The following is a 22,533-nucleotide window of genomic DNA, read 5'->3' as shown; positions in this document are numbered from 1 at the left end:
ACAGTTCGTAACTATGTATACATATTCGTAACGATACAATTCGTAGCGTACAAATACAGTACAACCTGCCACATCCGGACCTGTCATATCCGGACCTCCCCATATATTCGCCCGGACGGCAGAACCGTCCGGATCTACCGAAATCTACCGAGAAAGGCAGTCCTGCTGTTGGACAACACACCCTCTCATCCCGACCCAAAAGAGCTAAAAGATGGCGAAATAATGTATTATAGAATCTATAAAACGTGTCTATCGACAAAAGTTGTTGACGGCGTTGATTACTGGAATGTATGAAGGAGAAAACGTTTAAAAGATATTTTATCTTGATATCCGGATTTTCTCATATCCGGATCGGTCTGTCGCCACATTGATCCGGATGGCAGGTTTCACTGTAGAATTATTCTGTTTATTTTTATTTTTGTTAACTCTCTAATTAGTGGAAACTAACTTTTATTATAGCTACAATGGCAATTACTTTTATCAACTTAACGAACTAGCATCAGGATAAACATTTTTGATATATTTCATATTTCGTGAAAATGAACAGAAAAATGTATTAAAATAAATACTTTATATTTGAAGGGGTGAGTGGATGAAGGGAGTAAGTGACATTTTTTAAGAAAATGAGTTATCCGCATGGATGAAGGTGGTAAGTGCTAAATTAAAATTTCCACTTATCCCCAGCCTTCTATGATTTAAAATAACTGAGATAGCCAGCGTATGAAGGAGGTAATTGACCATACTACTTTAAATATCTAGTGAATGAAGGAGGTAAGTAACAAGATAAAGTACTTATCTCCTTCATCCATACCACAGAGAATAAAAAATGTGACATACCTCCTTCATGTATTCGTCAGCTGACATCAGATGAGAAATGAGGAAGGCAATATCAATAAGGAAGTGGTGAGTGAAGAAACTGAAAATGAGATTATGAATGATGGCAATATAAATTTTGAACTACAAGTAAATGGAAATATTCCATATGATGAGTTCGTTGCTCTTCCTGAAAATGGAAATGAAGAGGCTCTTAATTTGCCCACTAAAACCAAGAAAAAAATATTTCCACTAAAAGTAAAAGTTACTAGAAAAAGACAGAAAAAGATTGAAGAATGTAAAGCACGAAAACGTGCCAAGTGCAGAGAAAGTGGTCTGGCTTACATTTCTAAAATAGGCCAAGTAAAACCCGCTAAAACCGTTAACTCTGGGATTTTGTGCAATGAAAATTGCCGCTACAAGTGTTCTTAGTCAATAACTGTAGAAGAAAGGGAATCAATATTTTCTTCCTACTACAAACTAGATGTAAATGCAAAAAACTGCCTTCTTTTAAGAGCATTAAAAAAAGGGAACCAATGAGAAAGAAAACTGGAGCATTAAAGCATAAAACTGCCACCTACCAATACAATGTAACTTGTAGTGGCCGGCAAACTACCGTATGCAAACGGGCTTTCATTTCCTTGTTTGCAATCAGCTTGAAAAAGGTTGACCTGATCCAAACTTCAATAAAATCAGGGAAAAATGCTCCTGAACCGGACAGAAGGGGCAAACACGCAGTCAGACCTAACAAGACCCCTGCTGAAGTTGCTGCTTACGTCATTGAGCATATTTCCAGTTTCCCAGCAGAAGAGTCGCACTACTCCAGGCATTGTAATATTCACAAAAAATATCTTTCACCGCAACTTTCGATCCCTAGAATGCATAAACTTTACCTACACAAATGCCGAACTGAAGGAAGAAATAAAAAATTTCAAATAAAAGAGGCTACATACCGATTCATTTTTAATAATGAATTTAATCTGTCTTGGGTATCCCAAAAGCGATACATGCAGTACATGCGATTCTGGCAAAAGTAATTAAGAGCACGCTGAAAATTACAAATCAGCGTTTGAATCTCAAAAAGCAGATAGAGAATTTGCTATCAAATCAGAGAACACTGTGTATGTAACATTGGATCTACAGCAAACTATGCCCCTACCTAGGCTTAGTACCTCGAAAGCCTTTTATCTTAGACAAATGTGTTTTTACAACTTGGGAATCCACATAATAACCAAAAATGTGGAAAAACTGTTTTCTGCACATGGACGGAAAATCAAGCTTCCAGAGGTAGCTCGGGAATTTTTAGTTGTTTTCTACGAACAATCGAAGTGGATCGAGCCTTCAAAGGAAAAGATCATCTAATTTTGTGGACGGACTCGTGTGCCGGGCAATATAAAAATTTTTTGATGGTATGTTTGTTTCAGTATCTTGTGGGCAAAGGCATCTTCAAAACGATTGAGCACAAGTTTCCAGAGGTAGGATACTCGTACTTAGACTCGGATAGAGCATTTGGACGTATTGAGAAACGACTAAAGAAACATCAAAACATTTACATCCCTGATGAATATGGTGATGTGATTGTTTCTTCAACCAAGAAAAATATGGTGATAGACATGCAACATCACTTTAGAGACACGGAAAATATTATGAAAACCATGAAACTAATGAATAGAAAAAAAGATCTTAATGAAAAGGTTAATTTCAAAACTGGAATCAAGTGGATTCACGTATATATCTTTGGATCATACCTTTTCAAGGAGTCTTATGATTACTACACACCTTTCAAAATGGTATGTATCCTCAAGCAGAAAAATTTCCCATCCCTTCTACCTGAAGAATTCAACATTCCAAGACATATCCAAAATACTGGATCCTTAAGCAAAGAAAAGGTAGACAATCTAAAAGAACAGCTTTGCTTCATTCCAGAAAGGGATAAGTGGTATTATGAAGCCATCATAGAGCAACAAAAATTTTAAGAAGTTGGTACAATATCCTTAGACTGATTCAAAAACTGCTTAGAAATTCAGTGTTTGTCATTCCTTTGTAAAACCAAAAATATAAGTGTTTACTTGACATCCATGTTATTTTTTTTCTGATTATAGCGCTTATTCAAAAGAAAATGCAAATAATTATCCTAGATAAAGGAGGTAAGTCCACATACCCCCTTCATTTTGGCATAGACATAATTTCTAACACAAAAAAGTTTTTGGATAAAAGAGGTAAGTACAAATATATATTTTTCAAATAAGTTTTTAAAAATCGGGGGGATTTTTGTTTTTACAATAAAATTTATACATATCTTACCTGTGAGAATAAAAAAATTCGGTTTAAAAATCGATTAATAAAAAAGTTCCAGCAATAAAACTTTGGAGTTAAATTTCTCAAAAACTTACTTTTGTTACTTACTCCCTTCATCCACTCACCCCTTCATTTATTAAAATTGTATTGTTAAAATAAGTATTTTATAATTATTAAAATGTATTGAATTGTAGGTATTGAACTGTACTTATAAATAGCCTAACACCGAAAGGTACAAATGGGTTTAACTGATTAAATAAAATGTCTTAAAATAAATATAATCTAGTAATGTAAATTGTATTAATTATTGTAGTAAATAGATTATTATTAAAATGTTTTTATTTGTTTCATTATTTTTTATTCATATGTTCATATTTGCTTCATACATATATCATTCAAGATAAAAAATTAAAACAAAATTATTTAGTTGTCATATTAACAAGAATATTATATGCAAGCATGTGTGTGACATATATTTAAAAATAAGTGGTCCTAAAAAAGTACAATTACTTTTAGTATAGGAATGCATTTTTGTATAAATTCGGTAATATGTACTAACTTTGCTAAAAATCAGATAAAATGTTGACGTTACGAATTGAACAGTTACGAATTGTACCGTTACGAATATGTATAGTCACGAACTGTCGCCGTTACGAATTATCCGTTACCATTTGTCCGGTTACGAACTGTCGCGTTAGGAAATGTCATGGAACCAACAGCTATACAGTATTAATTTTATGGTATGTTTAGGGCGCAGAGCGGAAGACAAGAGACGAAGAACGAAGAGCTGCTAAACGTAAAATGACAGCAACAGGGCGGAAAAAGCTTGATGAATTATATCATCCTATGTCTGAGCGATCAGAATTCTATACAATGAGTGATCTCACCAAGCCTCCTGTGTTATTCTCGCCAGCAGAAGACATTGATAAGGTACGTATTAGATATATTTTGCTCCTATACCCAGGCAACCAAATAACGTTTACAAAACGTTGAAAAGACGTCTTAATTATCACCAAACCACGTCAGTCTATCACGTTTATTCGACGTCGAAAATCACGTGAATTTTTTCCACCAGAATTGACGTCATTTTTATCACGTTTTAACCTACGTGATACCAATAACGTAGTTTTTATGTCGTGTTTAGATTATTTTTCATTTTATGGTTTTAAAAATACACAACAATTATTCGTATGGGCATTGTTGTTATTGCAATTTTTCATTTAACTGTTTTAAATTTAGCCCATAGGCTGAAAGTCAAACCAAATGGAAGACTATCTAAAATGTATAGAATTACAATACCCTCAATGCAACAAATATAGAATTTTCACATTTTATATAGGTACCTATACTTACTGTGTCAAAGTTGAAACAACATATAAACTAATAAATAATTTATTAACAAATTAATTTAATTAAACTCGATAACACATAATTAGTTCATTAACAGAAAACACCAAAACAAAACAAATAACATAACCTCGAACAGTTTTCAAAAAGAACTATTGCATTGAACTAACTCACTTGAGAAAAACGAACAAAAAACTCTTAATTAACACGTTTCTTTAACTAAATATCTAAATGAAAAGTCTTTTACCGCATAAAGCATGTAAACAATAAATGAAAAATTTCTTATGGAAATTGTTTAAAGTCATAAGCATTACTAAATCTTTAAGCTCTTCCCAATTTTGTGACGTCAGACTTAGGCTATCAAATGAAAACGTGTTTTTAAACGTATTTTAACGTCATTAATTTTCCTTATTTAAAATCACCTACAAAAGACGTTTCTACGACGTAATGTTCAAACACGTGTATATATTCAACCAAAAACTGACGTTTCCTCGACGTTATTGACGTCACTTGGTTGCCTGATTAAATGCTTCCTTCTCTATCTCTTTCGTCTGAACTTAAATCGTAGCTGCTAATAGGATGAAACTTATAAATGTATACATAATTTTTTTGTCCACTGGACGACTGTTCAAACAAGACAAGAATAGTTGTCCGTTGCATACTTTTATTGAGTGGATTCACTTATTTTAATCCATTATTTATTTATAATGATACATACGTCGCCTTTTTTTGTGCCAGCTTGATTCGAAAGTTAGTTACTATCAGAACGCTTTTTACCTTTATTGTAAATAATATAATTTGCCTTTTATTTTGGCGAATACTGACTTACTTTTCTATACGTGTCCAGTTCTGTCAAATAAAATCTTTTCCATCTACAAAAAAACAAAAATTTGAAGAAAAATCTTCTGCGTAAAAGTTATATTTATTTTTATAAAAAAACCCAAAAAGGGGGGGCTTTTTGTAATTAATGGTATACAGCTAGCTACTCACAACCATACAACCATCTTGGCTCTAGATTTGAGGAATAGCTTCTTTCATTTGGCAACAAGAGTTCTTTCTGATGGGTTTTGTAGATTGATTGATCTGGCCAGAAATCGTTTCCTTGATTTGAGTTTTCATGCTTTGGAATGGTAATCATGAAGTTAATGTCAATGTTCTCCAACAGAGGACAGACAAGGATATGTGTTGTGTTTTGCAGTGGTCCACATTCACATTGGGTATCTGAGTCAGCAGGTAATAGTCCCATTTCTTGAGGCTGTTCTTACTCTTGGGTACTCCGACTTGCATGCAGTTGAGAGTTTTCCACATAGGATAGTGAAGAGTTCTTCTCTTGGCTCTAGATGTCAGTAACAGCTTCTTTCAGCAACACGAGTTCTTCTTGTTTGCAGATGAACTGATCTGGCCAGATATATTTTCCTTAATTTGAGTTTTCATACTACTTTTGATTGCTGATCATCGAGCGAATGTCAAGGTTCTTCAAATTTTTTCTTTTTTTCTTGTTGCGAAGAATCCTATTTCTGGTTGATAGTTGACCTTTAAATTTAAAAGGATTTTGGAGAAGCATGTTCAGTTTTCTGTATGCTTCTGTAATACGAAGGTGGAAGGAGCAGACTTAGGTTTTCCGAGATTTGGCTTAAGCTAGTTAGATTTGTAGTAGGTTTTCATAGTTTTCAAGGCTTCGATTAGTGTTATCTCTACGTGAGGAAAAGTTTCTGCTTACGCAATAATAGCTGTGTAATCTGTGGAGATGAAAGTCTTGGTATCTACTAGTATGGGTTGATCATTGATATAAATGTTTACAGTGTTCGTTCCATTACACTGCCTTCAAAATGAGATTATTCTTCTGTATCCTTCATTTATTCTTTCCATTGAAAGGGATAATGAAATGAAAATACTGGATAAGTCGGGCAAAGATAGCACTTCCATATCCTTATGTGATCTTTCAATATTTCCATACCAGAGATACTAGTTTTGGGTTAAGTAAGCCCTCTGTGGGTTCCTTGTACTAGCAGAAAGTCACATTTGTGTTTGACAGATATGTCAGATAATAAAATTCCGTATCTTAGATATTCCCTGAATATTAACTGAGATTGTCAAAATAGTTAATCCTGAATAGAACAGTGAAAATAAAATGATTGCGGGTGTACAAAATTTTTAATTTGTAAGATGATTGTTCGAACTGGTGAGAGAAGGATTAACCTAGTAGACCGTTGTCCAAGGTTGGCCCTATAACAACGCTACAGCTCATTATTCTCTGATAGTGCAATTTTCGTTGAGTCCCTTGTTGTATCCTATTTTAGCGAATACGGTACTTTAAAAGATACATCCCCTTAATTTTGACCAAACTACTTAGTTTTGTTTTATTAATTTTCATTTATTTATTTTTAGCTAACGTCAATGGAACTGCAGGGGTTTTACTCTCAGGAAGATGGTTCTCTTAGCGGTCCAGTAGATCACGTGAAGACTGGATCTCCGTTTCTTCTACACCCTGCTTCGAAACCTCCCATAACTCCTACTCTAAAATTTCACAACCATTTTCCCCCTGACGCTGACAAAAAGGAAACAAGCATGTTAGATAGTAGTTTATCATCAGAAGGCAACGTCTTCTCCCCTCCAATAAAAAGGACAAAATTAATGGCCGGACCAGGCTCAGGACCTCCCCCCTTGAGCGAGAGAGTTATGTTATATGTACGTCAAGAAAATGAAGACGTTTATACACCGTTACACGTAGTTCCTCCTACCACAGCAGGACTTCTAAACGCAGTAAGTTTTAGAGCCTTAATGAAACTTTAAGAGCCTTCAAGAAAATTAATAATTGAACATATTAGTATCTAAATAAACCATAAACTATAAGCTAAACTCTATATTGGTGAAAGCATTAAGCTAAATATTTTGAATCCAGGGCGTCAACTTTTATCGTCTACTTTTCTTAGTATTTAACAGCTAAGTTATGAAAAAGAAATTATTAAAAATTCAGCTTACTGACGCAAAAATGTAGATCTTACAATACATAAAAGATCAAATCATCATCATGGCATCTACACTCCTAGCAGAGTGATTGCCGCCCTTTTTGGGCTCTTCCGATTGATTTGTCGCGGGGAATAAGTCAGCATTAACATTTTGGTTTTACAATTGGTTGTGTGACTTGACATCTTCTACAATATTTCTTCATTCGTTCCTGTTTTTGCTTATGGTTACCCATTCTAATCTCCTTCTCACAGGCATCTTTCAGTGCGTCACAGTTTTTCGATTTCTTTCTAATGCATTGAGTTGCAAGTGACAGAAAAAAAGGTACGTCCGTGATTAAAATCATTTATAACATTTATTCTAGTTGTTGATAGATGGCGCTATAATCGAACAAAAAATGATTTATATAATATATAATAATGTTAATGATATTATTATCTGTACGACTATAATCTGTACAATGTATCTTCTTCTTCAGGTGCCGTCCTCGTTCCGAAGTTTGGCTATCATCAAGGCTATGCGTATTTTTGATACCGTAGATCTAAATAATTGGCAGCTGCTGCACTTGTACCAATCTCTTAAATTCTTCAACCATGAATGTTTTCTTCTGCCAATGGATCTTTTACCTATTATTTTTCCCTGAATAATTAATTGTAGTAGCTGGTACTTTTGTCCCCTCATTATATGTCCCAAGTATTGCAGTTTGCGCTTTTTAATAGTAAGCGCAAGTTCTTTTTCTTTCTGCATCCTTCGCAACACTTCGTACAATGTATAAGACTATACAAATTAAAGAACATATCATTTTATAAATGAAATAAACACAATTGATTTGTTTTATACCAAATTACAATTACGATTCTGACAAGTGTCAGGGGGCAGGGGGGGCGTGCCCCCCCTGGCTTTTCCGGTGCTGTAAACTATATATGGTTATCTAAAGTATACAAAATATACCGTGCAGCATCTTCACGTCTGCCCCCCCCTGAAAATTTTTATATGGGCGCCCGTTGTCAGATTTAACTAAAATGTCATGCTATGATTCTCTAAATTCTTAAATCATAATTACGTCATTAATGACGCACTGAAAGACTGAGAAGAACTTTGAATTACAGTCGTATAGATATGTAATAGGTAAATAATTTGTAAATACCTAAGTAAATCATGTCTTTCCGATTATAGCGCCATCTATCAACAACTAGAATAAATGTTATACTATCACTTGTGTCGCACTGAAAAATGCCTCTGAGAAGGACCATATAACTCCATCTTCTTAACCCGGCACCTGCCACGTGGCTTTGCAAGGCGCCAACTGCCACGTGGGGTGCTCACAGCACCCATTAAAAATTTTCTGTGATCTACTTGTTTTTGTTTAAAAAACAAAATAATGTGTTGAGTAACACAAGAATATAAATAAACATGTTTTATTAACTTATTAGCCACTATGTTATAAAAGTTAAAAAATAAAAGGAAAAAGGTGTTATAAGCAAATTAGCAGGTACCAACCCATAATAAATGAAGTCAAGTAAAATATCTAAAAAAATTAAGATTTAGTGAGTGTAGAGTCTATATTAATAATTTAAATCAATTATTTCAATAAAAAATGTAAGTTTGACCTGTTTATCAAAAATACAAAAAAAATTTAAAACTTAAAGTGCCAGATGATGACACCCCAATTCGACTTTAGAGCTGTAAGTTCAGAATGACACTAAATAACCACTTCAAACACTAACACATATATGCTATATAATATTATAGAAAGCTACTATGACGCACAGCTCGGCTACCAAACTTGAAATACCAAATATTTGATAAAAATGTGTTATGGGGTGCTGGTAGCACCCCACGTGGCAGGTGCCGGGTTAAGGTCTTCAACTATCTGGTTCTCCCATCTAGATTTGAGTCTTCCTCATGGTCTGCCTGATACTGGTTTCCGTTTGATGATTTTCTTGATTACTGCTTCTGTATTTTTCCTTTTTATATGTCCCGTCTATCTGAGTCTGTGTGCCTTAATAAATCTGACGATGTCTTCTCCTTTCAAACTTTCTCTTCCGTCGTAGTTCGACAGTTTTCTAAATTCATTATTTCCAAGTTTAGTAGACCTGCTATTCTCCTAAACTATTTTTCTCTCTAGGATCCTTAATTGTTCTGTCTCAGACACAGTACTTCAGCGTATTTCTATCTCAAACACATTACTTCAGCACCTTACGTGATTACTGATCTACTTGCTATTCTCTAAATTTTCATCGTTTCTGAGTAAGTAAGCGTCTTTGAGGAAGTTGTATTTTCAGTAGTTTGTTTCCTGTCAGGATTATTTCTTTAATTACTATGCTTCTATCATTAGTTCCATTAACTGAGACCCCAAAATATTTAAAGTGTTTTATTTTTCAAATCATATTGGCCAATATTTAACCTTGTGAAATTAACTGTATTTCTTCTTGAGCATATCAGGCATTTTGTTTTGATTTACTGCCAAACCCCTTTTGGATGGTTCCTTGTACAACTTTGCAAATTATTCCAGGATCAAATCATAATAGGATATATTATGACCAAAAGGGACAAATATACCTACTTACAAAAAATGAGTTTTAACCGTGGTTATATTAAAACAATGAAAAGAAAACTAATGTAATATATAGTTGTAAAACTCATAATATGTTGTAGAGAAATATGACTACAGGTACAGAATACTAAAAATATAAACGTGCAAGAGGAATATAAAAGATATAATGAAAGAGAAGAAGTTAGAACCCAAGAACTTATAGTTATATTATATTTACGTCAAATTTTAGTAATCTACGTGCTTGAACCAACATGTTTAGCGAATGGTTTATTGTTAATTTAGATAAAAATGATCTAAACTGAACTTTTCTTCATTGTTAATCATGCCCTTTCTTAAAGTTTCATGAATAACGCTTAGCTTTAATTGCTTTAAGGGTTTCCAGCAAAAAGATAATAAAATAGTATGGTGAAAAATTTGAAAAGACGTCTTAGATCAAATATAACTAACATTTACCAAAAAATTAAATTTGAAATATGTCACTATGTTAATCAAAAACATAAAAATAAATTTAAAAAATAGAGTAGTAGATTTTATATGTTAATATAGTGTTTATAGAAAGTAACATTACTTGCTGATATTTGGTGATAGGTTTACCAAAAAGTGTTTAATAAAAGTTTTTTCAATCATTCAAGTTAATAAATATGTTAATCAAGAATAGAGCGGAACAATCATTCATTCAAAACTACATTCGAGTTAATTGGGACAAACATGTTTTTCTGGTCTGAGTTAGTAAGTGATTACCGGTGATGTCAAGACAAGCACAAACCTTCGAAGAGATTTACTGGAGCATGATGTTAAAGTGAATACCTGAACTGTACGGAAAAGTCCAGAAGGGAAGGAAAAGGAAAAGCCAAGGAAAAACAATATCTAACACAAAAAATGATAAAAACGGTTAGCATGGGTCAAAAAATAGCTATCATGGACTGTTGACGATTGGAAAATAGGTGATTATCAGTGATTTGTTTGTGCAGGGATGTAAATCAAGTTTTGTTAGATGAAGTAAAGTTGAATCTGCGCAACAAGATCATATAAGACTATAAAATACCCTTCTAAACAGATGTTTTGGGGTTTTTTCACAACAAATGGCAGTCGAAGCTTAGTTTCTATTAGAGGCATGATGAATTTTGTCAAATACATTGAAATATTACGAGAAGGATTGTTCCATCCACGGAAACATTTGACGAAACCTTTTAACATGACTTGGCCCCTTATAAAATTCGAAATTGATCCAGACTTTTATACGAAAAAATGAAGTTAAAGTGCTTGATTGGCCTGGTAATTCACCAGACCTAAATTCAATTGAGAACTGGGCATATTCTTAAGAAACATTTAGTTAAGATAAGCTGCACTACAACAGAAAAAATGTCCCAAAATTCGAACAGTATAGTACAGTAGTATATTTTTCTTAAATTCTTAATACTGCAGAGTCCCTTAATTACTTAATTAACAACTTAATTTATTTAAAAATTTCTAAAAAATTTAAAATAACAACAAAAACAACAGTAATATCATATACATATTGATAAGCTGCACTACAACAGAAAAAATGTCCCAAAATTCGAACAGTATAGTACAGTAGTATATTTTTCTTAAATTCTTAATACTGCAGAGTCCCTTAATTACTTAATTAATAACTTAATTTATTTAAAAATTTCTAAAAAATTTAAAATAACAACAAAAACAACAGTAATATATACATATTCTTGATTGACTCTAAAAAAAACTTTATTGAATATTTTTTTCCGTAAACTGATCAAAAATATAAATGTTAGCAAACTAGTAACTAATCTAGCACTAGTAGAATAATTATTTTATTAAAAGAGCTAAGAATTTCCAAAATTCTAGATCCAAATAATAAGAATATTTACGTTATAAGAACTAGAAATATGTTTAGCATGATTCATCAAATTCCACAGGTTGTTGATTGGGACACTATCATAGGCCTTTCGAAGGTCCACAAATACAATGTACAATTTAGCGTTGAATGCTATTGCTTTTTCTATGAGCTGTGTCATAGAAAATATATTATCAGTACATGAGCATCCGAGACTTTCTTCTTTCTTTCTTTAATAATTTATTTCTTTCTTTACCTTTTTATAGGTATTATGCTGAAGTCCATCAACTTTTTCATGCCTCCCTTGCTTTTGAGCTTCTCAGCCAAATGTAATAAATTCATTATTTCGCAAACCGGTGACTTTAAGGAAAAATCCCGAAACAGTTAGATTTTTGCTTTTAATTTATGATTTTTTTTGCAAATATATCATACTAGTGATGTCATCCATCTCGACATGATGACGTTATCGATGATTTTTTAAATGAGAATAGGGGTCGTGTGCCAGCTAATTTGAAAGGTTATTCAATTCTCTATTCAGTAATATAAACATTAACATAATTATTTATACAGGGTGTCCAAATAATTTTTTTTTAATTAAATTAATTAGCACAATTCAAAATACATTTTACTGCTGTCATAAAACAGAAAAAAATTTCAGAAGAATTTAATAACCTTTCAAATGAGCTGACACACGACCCCTATTCTCATTTAAAAAATCATCGATTACGTCATCACGCCGAGACGGATGACGTCACTAGTATGATATATGCCAAAAGATCGTAAATTAAAAATAAAAATCGACCTCTTTCGGAATTTTTCCTAAAGTCGCTGGTTTACGAAATGATGAATTTATTTCATTTGGCTTTGTCACACTGTATATCTTTAAATTTTTTTGTCAAAATTTTTCCCCCGCCTTATTTTTTTTTTGTTTCATAAGTGTACCTTCTGTATTCTTTTCTGTCTTTTTGATTTCCTGTTGTCAGACACTTTTGGTAAGCTTTCTTCTTTTTTTTATTTGGTTTCCTATCTTTGTTGTCCACCAATATGATTTTTATTTTTTATAATTTATTAGATCATTTTACCATCCAATGGCTTCTTCTACTGTTAGGTGTATTTGGATTTTATGTTTTCGTATCGTACTTCGAACTCATATCGTGTTCTTCATTTTTTATGTTTTGTAAATCTGTCGCTTTTGTCGCTAGTCTCAATTTGTAAAGAAACTCGTCGTTTAATTTATTTGTAAGTCACCTTTTTGATGTTATGTCTTCACCCACATTACATTTTCTTTTTATTACACTGTTGTGATCGATATTTATTATGTATATTCTTAATCTCATCAAATGGTGGTCTGATCCAAATACGGTTCCTCTATATACTCTCATTTCTTTGACCTCGATCATTGACTCTTGTCAATTAGATAGTGTATTATTGATTTTTGATTGAGAACTGGTCTTATGTATGTATATTTATGTATCTTTTTGTGTCTAAAGAAACCATTGCATATTATTAACGAATGTTGGTCACATAGATCAATCAGTTTCTTCCATTTTCATTCAAGACATTTTATCCATATATGGGCCTACTATTTTTCTATTATCCTTTCTTCCAGTTCTTGCATTAAGGTTTACCAACAATATAATTGTTCCCAATTGTTTACGGTTTCTATTGCTTCTTGTAGAAGTTGTTCGAGCTGATCTTTTTCTTCACTTTTACTGTCATCGATGGGGTAATATACTCCTATTATGACGATATCTCTTCCTTTTATTTTCATGTCTACACTGATTATTCTTTCATTATGGCGCCCACTCTTTAACATACTTGTTATATTTTTTTCTTCTTGCTATAGACACTCCTATTTTTTGCTCTTTCGTCTTACTTTGCTGTAGTAGTGAACGTATTCTTCTATTATTTCGTTTGCTTGACCCTTTTTTTAGTTAAGTACCGCGGTAAGGACCGCTATTTCAATTTTCCATTGTATGTTTTTCAATTTTACAAATAAAATATCAAGAAAATTTTCTTCGTCGAAATTGTGTTTTTTTAACTAAAAAATATTTTTCAAAACAACCTTAACAAACAATTTTCACGTTTTTTTCACTTTTACTGTCATCGATGGGGTAATATACTCATATTATGACGATATGTCTTCCTTTTATTTTCATGTCTACAATAATTAGTCTGTCATTTATGGCTGCCTAATCTTTAACATACTTGTTATATTTTTTCTTATTGCTATAGACACTCCTTTTTTGCTCTGTCGTCTTACTTCGCTGTAGTAATGAACGTATTCTTCTATTATTTCGTTTCCCTTTTTTTATTTAAGTACCGCGGTAAGTGCCGCTATTTCAATTTTCCATTGTATGCTTTTCAATTTTACAAATAAAATATTAAGAAAATTTTCTTCGTCGAAATTGTGTTTGTTCAACTGAAAAATATTTTTCGAAACAAACTTAGCAAACAATTTTCACGTAATTAAGTACATATGTACATATATTAATTAATAAAGTATTAAATATTATTTTTAAAGAGAAATAAAATAGTAATTTAGTAGAATAACATTTTGTGCTGGAAGCCCTGGCCTAATATGCATGGACCTGGATGTACTGGGCTTTTACACTCATCTCATTCCGTTTTAAAATAACACTACAAACTAAAACCGGCATGTTTGATTAACATCATGGTAATCATCGACGTGGGAACAGTTCACTTTTGCAGCTCCACGTACTTGTCATTTGCATTTCTAAAGAAAAGCTCAGTACTTCTTCTAAATCTATGCTAAAATTAAGAAAGACAGAAATACATCTATTTTTTCACTAAAAATTAATTCTGTTTTCCTTATTTTGCAGATTGAGAATAAGTACAAAATAAGCCCTTCGAATATTATTAACTTGTATCGCAAAAACAGAAAAGGGTAAGTTTAGATTTTTTGACAAATGTTTGGAGTAGTTGTGAGTAGTGAACTGATCATTTATTGGTGGTATCTTCTAACAGTTCGCATTTTACTAACTACTTACAATGTTTACTTCTAATAATAGATTAGGAACGGTAATACAGATTGTTTAGTTTTAAATTAGATATACACTCGATACATGGCAACACTGCACCCCGTTGATTTGCTCCGATTCTAACACTCTCCGTCCTCCGCCGTCATTATCATCCTCATTACCGACAATCAGCCCTGTGATGTGACTAACCCGATATAAATACCGTATACACGTTATGTTAACATAACGTTTGATTATAACAGCCTGTATAACGTGTTGCCAAAAATTGGATGTGATGTATCATGTTTTTAACGTGCACGTTATCCAGCATGTTATTTTCAAAACGTTAAAGTGTCGTCTTGCGCGACAAGAATAACAGTATACAGAAATTGAATAAGTTAGAGGAAGACAGACATAAACATGCAGCGTGTAGCTAAGTACGCATCTTGTTCATCGCACTCGCACATCTGGCACTGGCACCAAAACTAAGACCAAGATGTTATTTCGTTATTTGAAATTCCCGGGTCCGTGAGGTGTTCTTTCTATTGTGCATTTTATTTAATTTTTGCTTGTCGTGTTGTTATGATATAAAATGGCTCAACAAGGATTGAAATAAACTACAAAACGAACATTTAAATGGATTTACCCAATCTGGCCAAACTGGTCTCTATAGTCTGTATGCTTTCTTCATTTATATGAATAAAATGTTTTTGTTTACAAATAACATAACCTCAAAAAATAATACACTATTTCTAAAAAATAACTTTAACAAACCTTCTAACAGCATCATCTAATTATTTTAATAATCCGACGTTACAATCTGACAAAATTCTGGACTACATTATTTATTTTTTATATTTATTTATTCTTTATACTAGGTACACGTTATTTTATAACAAGAGGTTAATGGTCCCGTTAAAATGAATCTGTTATGTTACCAGATAACGTTTTTGAGAAACGTTATTTGTCATACGTCACATCAATTTGTAGAATTTAACGTAAATGCAGGATAACGTGCACGTTATTTATAACGTGTTTGATACATCACAGGGGTGAATATTGGAGTAAGCAATGTTGCCGATTTTAGCGTTCCCTTCAGGGCCTATAGTTAATCCAAATCTAGAAGTGTTGTATAACAATCGATGTACATATATAGAGGAAACAGTATGTCAAAGCATACTCGCTATAACGTAAATAGGGAATCGAGAGCCATGTTGAAAAGAGTTCGCCTCTTACCAACTTTCGAAAATCCATTATTTGCAACGGAGAAAACAACAGCCGTGTCTACGCATCAAGAATATTCTTTTTCGTCAACTATTTTCCATCCACTCCTGAATGTAGGTCTCTCCCAATTGCTTTCATCACTCTCTATCTTGCGCTAATCTAATCCACGGTTTGGCTGCCACTGCTCTTAAGTCATCTACCCATCTCTTTTGAGGTATTCCCATGCTTCTTGGTCTTCATTCTAGAATTCTCCGCGTCCACCTTTTATCATCATATCTGGACCTGCCCAGCGTCATTTCATTCTCAAATCCAACAAAATGCTGCATACGGTGATGTACCAATGGAGACATCTACATAAATGCTGTTTAAGTCCATCGACTACAGCCAGCTCAGATATTAACAGCCGGTGTAGTGTAGTCTATTTTCATGTGTTGTTTTTTTTTGTAGGATTTCTCCCTTTTATGTTTTAATGGTTTTCTGTTCTAAGTCTATGAATGAAAATAATAGGTTTGTTCGTAGTACGATCCAAACGATCAGCAACCGTTGCCAACCATCAGACGCATGCGCAATTAACAGTTAGCGCTGCGCAGTTAACATTTAGAGTTCGTAGACTACGAACGCGCATGCGTCTGACGGTTGGCAACGGTTGCTGATCGTTCTACGAACAAACCTATTGAAATGAAATCCTTAACCCATTCTTTCTCTTGCGCTCTAACTCCCTAACTTATCTTCTTGTATTTTAGCGTTTTCTGTTTTCTTCCTTCTTGACGAAGTCTCAATTGCTTGTATTCTTGTACAGCAGCCTTCAATGTGTTGGACTGGTGCCATCCTACTAACTTCTTAAAATATTTAGTAGTTAATAATAAAGATTTAATGGAAATTGTTATTCATATGTGTATCATGTCCAAGTATGTTTTTCTAAATGGTGTATTCAGTTTTTAACGTTTGAATTGTGATGTCTTAGGTAATTTTATATTTTTCCCAAGATTTTGCTTTGTTTTATACTTTTCTTAGTCACTAATATAATACTGCAGTTTATTTTGCCTCACTGTAGACAATTGTATAATAACATTATACAGTGATGAGCGCACTGAGAACCGGCAAAATAGCTCCAAAGATGGAAACATAATACGTTGCACAACAAAAAGAGATGAAACTATTGGAGGTGGAAATTAGTAACATTACATTACATAGTTTCCCACCTTTAGACGTATCAGAGGAGTATGACAACTGTCACTCTGACAGTAGAATTTTATAAAATACTCATCTCACAGACGACTAAAGGTGGGAAACTATGTAATGTTAAATACTACGTTTATAACGATAATTTCCACCTCCACTAGTTCCATCTCTTTTTGTTTCGCAATGTATTATGTTTTCCATCTTTTGAGATATTTTAGCGGTTATTAGCGCGCTCATCACTGTATAATATATCATAACTAGGTACTCTTGGTAGGTACTGTGTCTCTCTCGAGTTTTAGAACCATTCCTCCCCGTCCTTAATCCCTTATAAGGATGTGGTGAACACCATCAAATTTTTATAATTTCTTTATATCGTTGTTCTGGGCTAGTTGTTCGGCCTCGTGGATTCCTCGGTTGATCAGTGTTTTAAGATTCCATTAATTTAAGTTGATACTTTCTGCTTTATCACGTACCTATATTATAACCTTACTACAAATACTGTAAATTTGTATTTATACCCTTACCTACCACTTTATTTTATCAAATATTCTAACACACTGTTAGCGTATGTTGCTTTAGTTTTTCTCTGTGCCATTTTACTATCTAAAACATATTGTTATTTAGCCCTTGTAGGATTTTCTGCCACGTAGTATATTATTGCATGTTATATTATTTTGATAACCTTCTTTACTCTAAATTGAATTTGCACCATTTCTTGATTTTATTTGTATTATACAATTTATTATGTACGCCCTCTTTCCTTGCCACATATTCGTGAGAAAAATACGATGCCACACTGCTTATTTAAGTTACTTTCTGTCCTTCTATATGGGATAGAGGTAGCCACTCTTCCAACTAAATGAATGATGAGAAAAGTGGGAGTTTTCAAGATGTGGCTTTACAGAAGAATCCTGAGAATATGTTACATAGACAGACCACGAATGAAGAAGTCTTGAGAATACTTTCAAACGAAACAGGACTGAATAATGAAATCAAGATACAAAAACTACAACACCGTGGCTACGTGATGAGATGAATAAAATAGCAGTTTCTGCAGAATATCGTACAGGATATTCTAACGTACAGGAGATTCTAAGAAAGTGTAGCGTTGGAAGTTGAAAGGCGACGAATGTGATGGCTATCGCAGTCTCAGGAAGTGGTTTAATTGCTCATCCAGCTTTTTAACTCTTTCATTGCTGACGAAATATGCCTAACGCGATCTGGGTGCTAACTCGATTTTTCGCTGCATTTACATTGTAGTGTTTTTTTCGAGATGGCCCTGGTTTTCTTCATCCATAATATGAACCGAAACTGACATTTTAAAAAGACTTTTATCTACGTACTCAGTAGAAAGACAACTCGTTTCAGTCAAAGTCAAACAAATACTAACCTCTAAACGAATGTTGTGCATATCTACATATGACGCCTGAAGCATTCATGCGCACCTGACAGTAGTAACGGTATGGCGTGTTTAGGCGTCATCAGTCATCAGCATTCAAAGGGTTGAAGCGAAAACGCGATAGGCTACCCCAGCTAATTGAAATAGCATTCGTAAATAATACTTCAACCAACTAGGATAGCTATCGCTCACCCTAGCTTAGTCTCCCAAGGTGTGTGTTCGTCTTGTCCTAATCTTAAATATGAACTATGAAAATTTAGAATGAAAGCAAACAAAACAATACTTTCACTAATCATGTTTACTGTTCATTAAAGATATAATAAAAATATGACTATAAATGCATTAACAAGTAAATTCAAATTCTTGCCAAAAACTAACAATTCTTGGATCATACTTATGCATGGCTTGTGGTGTTGGTTTGATGGTAACTTCTTGATGTCGAATGGTACTGCTGTAGACTTCTTGTAGACCTGGACAGTTTGGCCTCAGATCCCTGCAGCTGAAGATGTTCATCGTTGCAGTCTAGATGACATGGTCTTTATTATTGTCAGCCTTAGCTCGATCACCGGTGAGGATGGCTTGAAGCTCCCGAAGGGAGAAAGGTTGATTTTGTTCCCAAAAACTAGAATATAAAACACATATCAAACATCAAGAAGTAAGGAAACCAAAGTGTGTCATTATTTTAAGAAATAATCGTCAGAAAGAGTAGCAGATGGCAAGAATAAATTAAATGGAATTAATACTGAGGAGAATAGTTAAATTATCTGACTACTAAATGCATATTAATAAATGAAATGAAATATCAGAACACACGCTTTTAGAAGATGGGAGGTTAGGTATAAAAAATACTATAAAAACTATTATAAAAAGCTAGGTATGCATGTAGGAATATAATGATTGTAATTAATTAGAATTCTTACCCCAAGAGAGAGATTGTCTGGAAATGCATAGCTATTATTCGAATTTCATGCCCTTTTTAAGGAATAAGTCTTCCCTTTCCACTTAGTGTCAGCGAGCGATGAAGTGTCACTGTCATTGAAAACGACATTTGAAATGACGACCAAGGACATAAAGATGGGTAAGCATGTTCCGTAATGAAAGACATATCTAGAGAGTAAGGATATACGGAGTACGTTCAGTATGATGACTTAGATGTTAGATGAAAAGAGATATAGTAAATAAATGATAATAAAAGAGGGCGCCAACGAGTTTTTAACGAAGAAAACAGGTAAAACAAATAGAAGAACATTATTACTAATGGAATATTAAAGGAAATAAAATAGAATAATTATTTAAAAATAAAATAGCAAAGATGTGACGTTTGTAACGTTACAGGGTTAAAGCAGCTGTAAGCAGAATACAAATCGTGATGATGATCGCCAACCTTCTTCAACCTTTTGGCCAAATTTCTGGTTACAACCTCAATCCGGTCTTTCTACAATTTACAAAGCAAACAGACGATGAATAAAAGAGACAAAACGGACTCTACAATATGCAGTCATCTCCCGTCAATTCATCTGGGTAAAAATTCCGTCGAAAGTTGATTCCGTGTACTCACAATATGAGTAAACTAAGAGAAAATGAAAGACAGTTTATATTTCTTCCGTTTCAGAGGCGACCATCAGCTTCTTACGTAAATTTCACCCTCCTAGGGGTCTTCAGAGAGGCTATATGGTCTGCTCTTTTAGTATTTAGAGTAGAAGTAGTTATAGAGTAGACCATACAGCATCTCGAAGAGCCCTAAGAGGATGAAACGTAAGTAAGAGGAAGATGGTCGCCTCTAGACGAAATAGACTGTCTTTCATTTTCTCAATGTTCATTGTTTCATCATTTCCAGTTGATATAATATGTCTTCTTCTTCTTCTTCTTCTTCGCGCGACTAGGATTACTCCTGTTTGTCTGCCTCTTATTCCGTTTCAGTTGTTGTTGACTGTACATTGTCTTTCCACCTTTTCGGCGGCCTTCCAACGGGTCTTCTGCTATACGGCTTGTTGTTTTTACAGATGTTCGCTAATCTATCTGGTTCCATTCGATTTACATGTTCGTTCCAGTTTTTCTTTCTTGTTTTTATCCACCTGTTAATATTTTGAATTTTGCAACGTTCTCGTATACTTCTGTTGCTTTGTCTGTCTCTTAAACTCTTAATGATATGCCCGCTATTGTTCTTAATACTTTCATTTCGATATTGTTGATTTGTTGTTTCGTCTTTCTTGTATCGGTCCTTGTCTCCGCTGCATATGTTAGGATAGGTCTTACTGTTGTCTTGTATACTTTTATTTTGCTTTCCGTGGTCAGATATTTGTTTCTCCATATGGTTTCTCGGGGGCAACCACTTACTCTTGCCGCTTTTGTTGCTTGTGTTGTGGTCTCTGTTCTTATATTCCTGTCACTAGTGATCTCTACTCCTAGGTAATTGAATTTCATTACTTGTTCTACAATTTTGCCGTCTATTTCTAACTTGCATCTACGCGGCTCTTTACTTATCACTATACATTTAGTTTTTTCTACCGATATTCTCATATTAAATTTATTTGCTGTGAGATTGAAAGTGTGGAGCTGCCTTTGTAGGTCATCCTCGTTATCAGCAATTAGTACTGCATCATCGGCATAGCATAGTATCGTGATTTTATGCGCTCCCATGTGGTATCCATGTCGTTTTCTGACTTCGTGAATTATTTGATTCATCATCATATTGAATAACAATGGGCTGAGCGAGTCTCCTTGGCGGATTCCTCCTTTTAGTTCTATGCGTTCTGTTTCTCCTGTTGACATTATAACTCTGGTCTTGTTGTTCTTGTTAATTTCTTTAATTAGCCTTATTATCTGGTGGTCTATTTGTTCAGCTTGTAATAAATTTAAGATATCATTTCGCCTCACCCTGTCAAAAGCACTTTTTAAATCTACAAAGCACATGTATGCTGGTTTTCCATATTCAATAGACTTTTCTACTATTTGCCTGATAATAAAAATTGCATCTATTGTGCTGCGGTTCTTCCGGAAGCCTTGCTGTTCATCTGCCATATTCGCTTTTTCCTCGATTTTATCTTTTATGACTGCCGTCAACAATTTTAATGTGCTGTTCATCAGACTAATGCCTCTATAATTTTCAGGATTTTTCGAGTCTCCCTTTTTGAGTATCGGTAGCAGGAGACTTTCCTTCCATTCCGCTGGTACTACTCCGATATTTATTATATCGACAAATAATTTTAGGAGCCATTTGAGTAGTGTTCTTCCTCCATATTTTAGCAGTTCATTATTTATCTTTTCAGTATCAGGACCAGGTGCTTTTCTATTTTTTAATTTTTTTATTCGTTCTTGTAGCTCTTCTTCTGATATTAGTACTCTATCGTGGGTTTCATTAATGTTTATTTCTCTGTTCTCTTCTTCTCCTTCTCCATATAATTTCGCGAAATGCTCAGTCCATTGTGTCTCCGTAATGTTATCTCTCCGTATAAATTCATTCATTTCTGTTTTTTGTCTCCTTATCATCTTCCACACCTTTTTCTGGGATCCATAGAGGTCGTATTCCATATCTTTGGTAAATTTCTCCCAGTGTTCCTTTTTGATGTTATCTATTTCTTGGTTTACTCTATTCCTGATTGTCACGTAGTCGTCTCGTGCCTCCGGTGTCTTCACTCTTTTGTATGTTAGGAAAGCTTGTTTCTTTTGATTTGCTAGTGCTTTCACCCTTTCGTCGTACCATGGAGTTTTGTATTCACGTTTATTTTTGTTGACTTTTCTTTTACCTAAAGCTTCTTCGGCTGCTTGTAGGATACTTTTTCTAATAATTTTCCAGGTTTCTTCTATATCCTTTTTAGTCTCTAGGTTATGGCTGTTAAGCTTTTCTGTTAGTCTGTTTCTATACAAGTTTTGTGTCCCTTGGTCTTCTAAGCTTTCTATGTTTAACTTTTCTTCGACTTTTGTATTTCGT

The 22,533-nt window shown here is 33.7% G+C and overlaps 1 protein-coding gene across 2 annotated transcripts in view; it reads left to right on the top strand.

The window, feature by feature from the left end:
* Window positions 1-22,533, top strand: part of LOC114346982 (protein grainyhead-like) — a 306,307-nt gene that overhangs the window by 268,084 nt on the left and 15,690 nt on the right. The window contains exons 10-12 of one of the 2 annotated variants that reach the window (XM_050663329.1): window positions 3,862-4,041; window positions 6,847-7,221; window positions 14,660-14,724. In XM_050663329.1, the coding sequence (XP_050519286.1) occupies window positions 3,862-4,041; window positions 6,847-7,221; window positions 14,660-14,724 (620 nt within the window). The remainder of the gene's footprint in view (window positions 1-3,861; window positions 4,042-6,846; window positions 7,222-14,659; window positions 14,725-22,533) is intronic. The other variant, XM_050663330.1, reaches the window with a different exon arrangement.

This window comes from Diabrotica virgifera, chromosome 10 (assembly GCF_917563875.1).
Source record: "Diabrotica virgifera virgifera chromosome 10, PGI_DIABVI_V3a".
Taxonomy (NCBI): domain Eukaryota; kingdom Metazoa; phylum Arthropoda; class Insecta; order Coleoptera; family Chrysomelidae; genus Diabrotica; species Diabrotica virgifera.
Note: the sequence above shows the minus strand (reverse complement) of the source record. Positions and strands in the feature narration are given on the sequence as shown.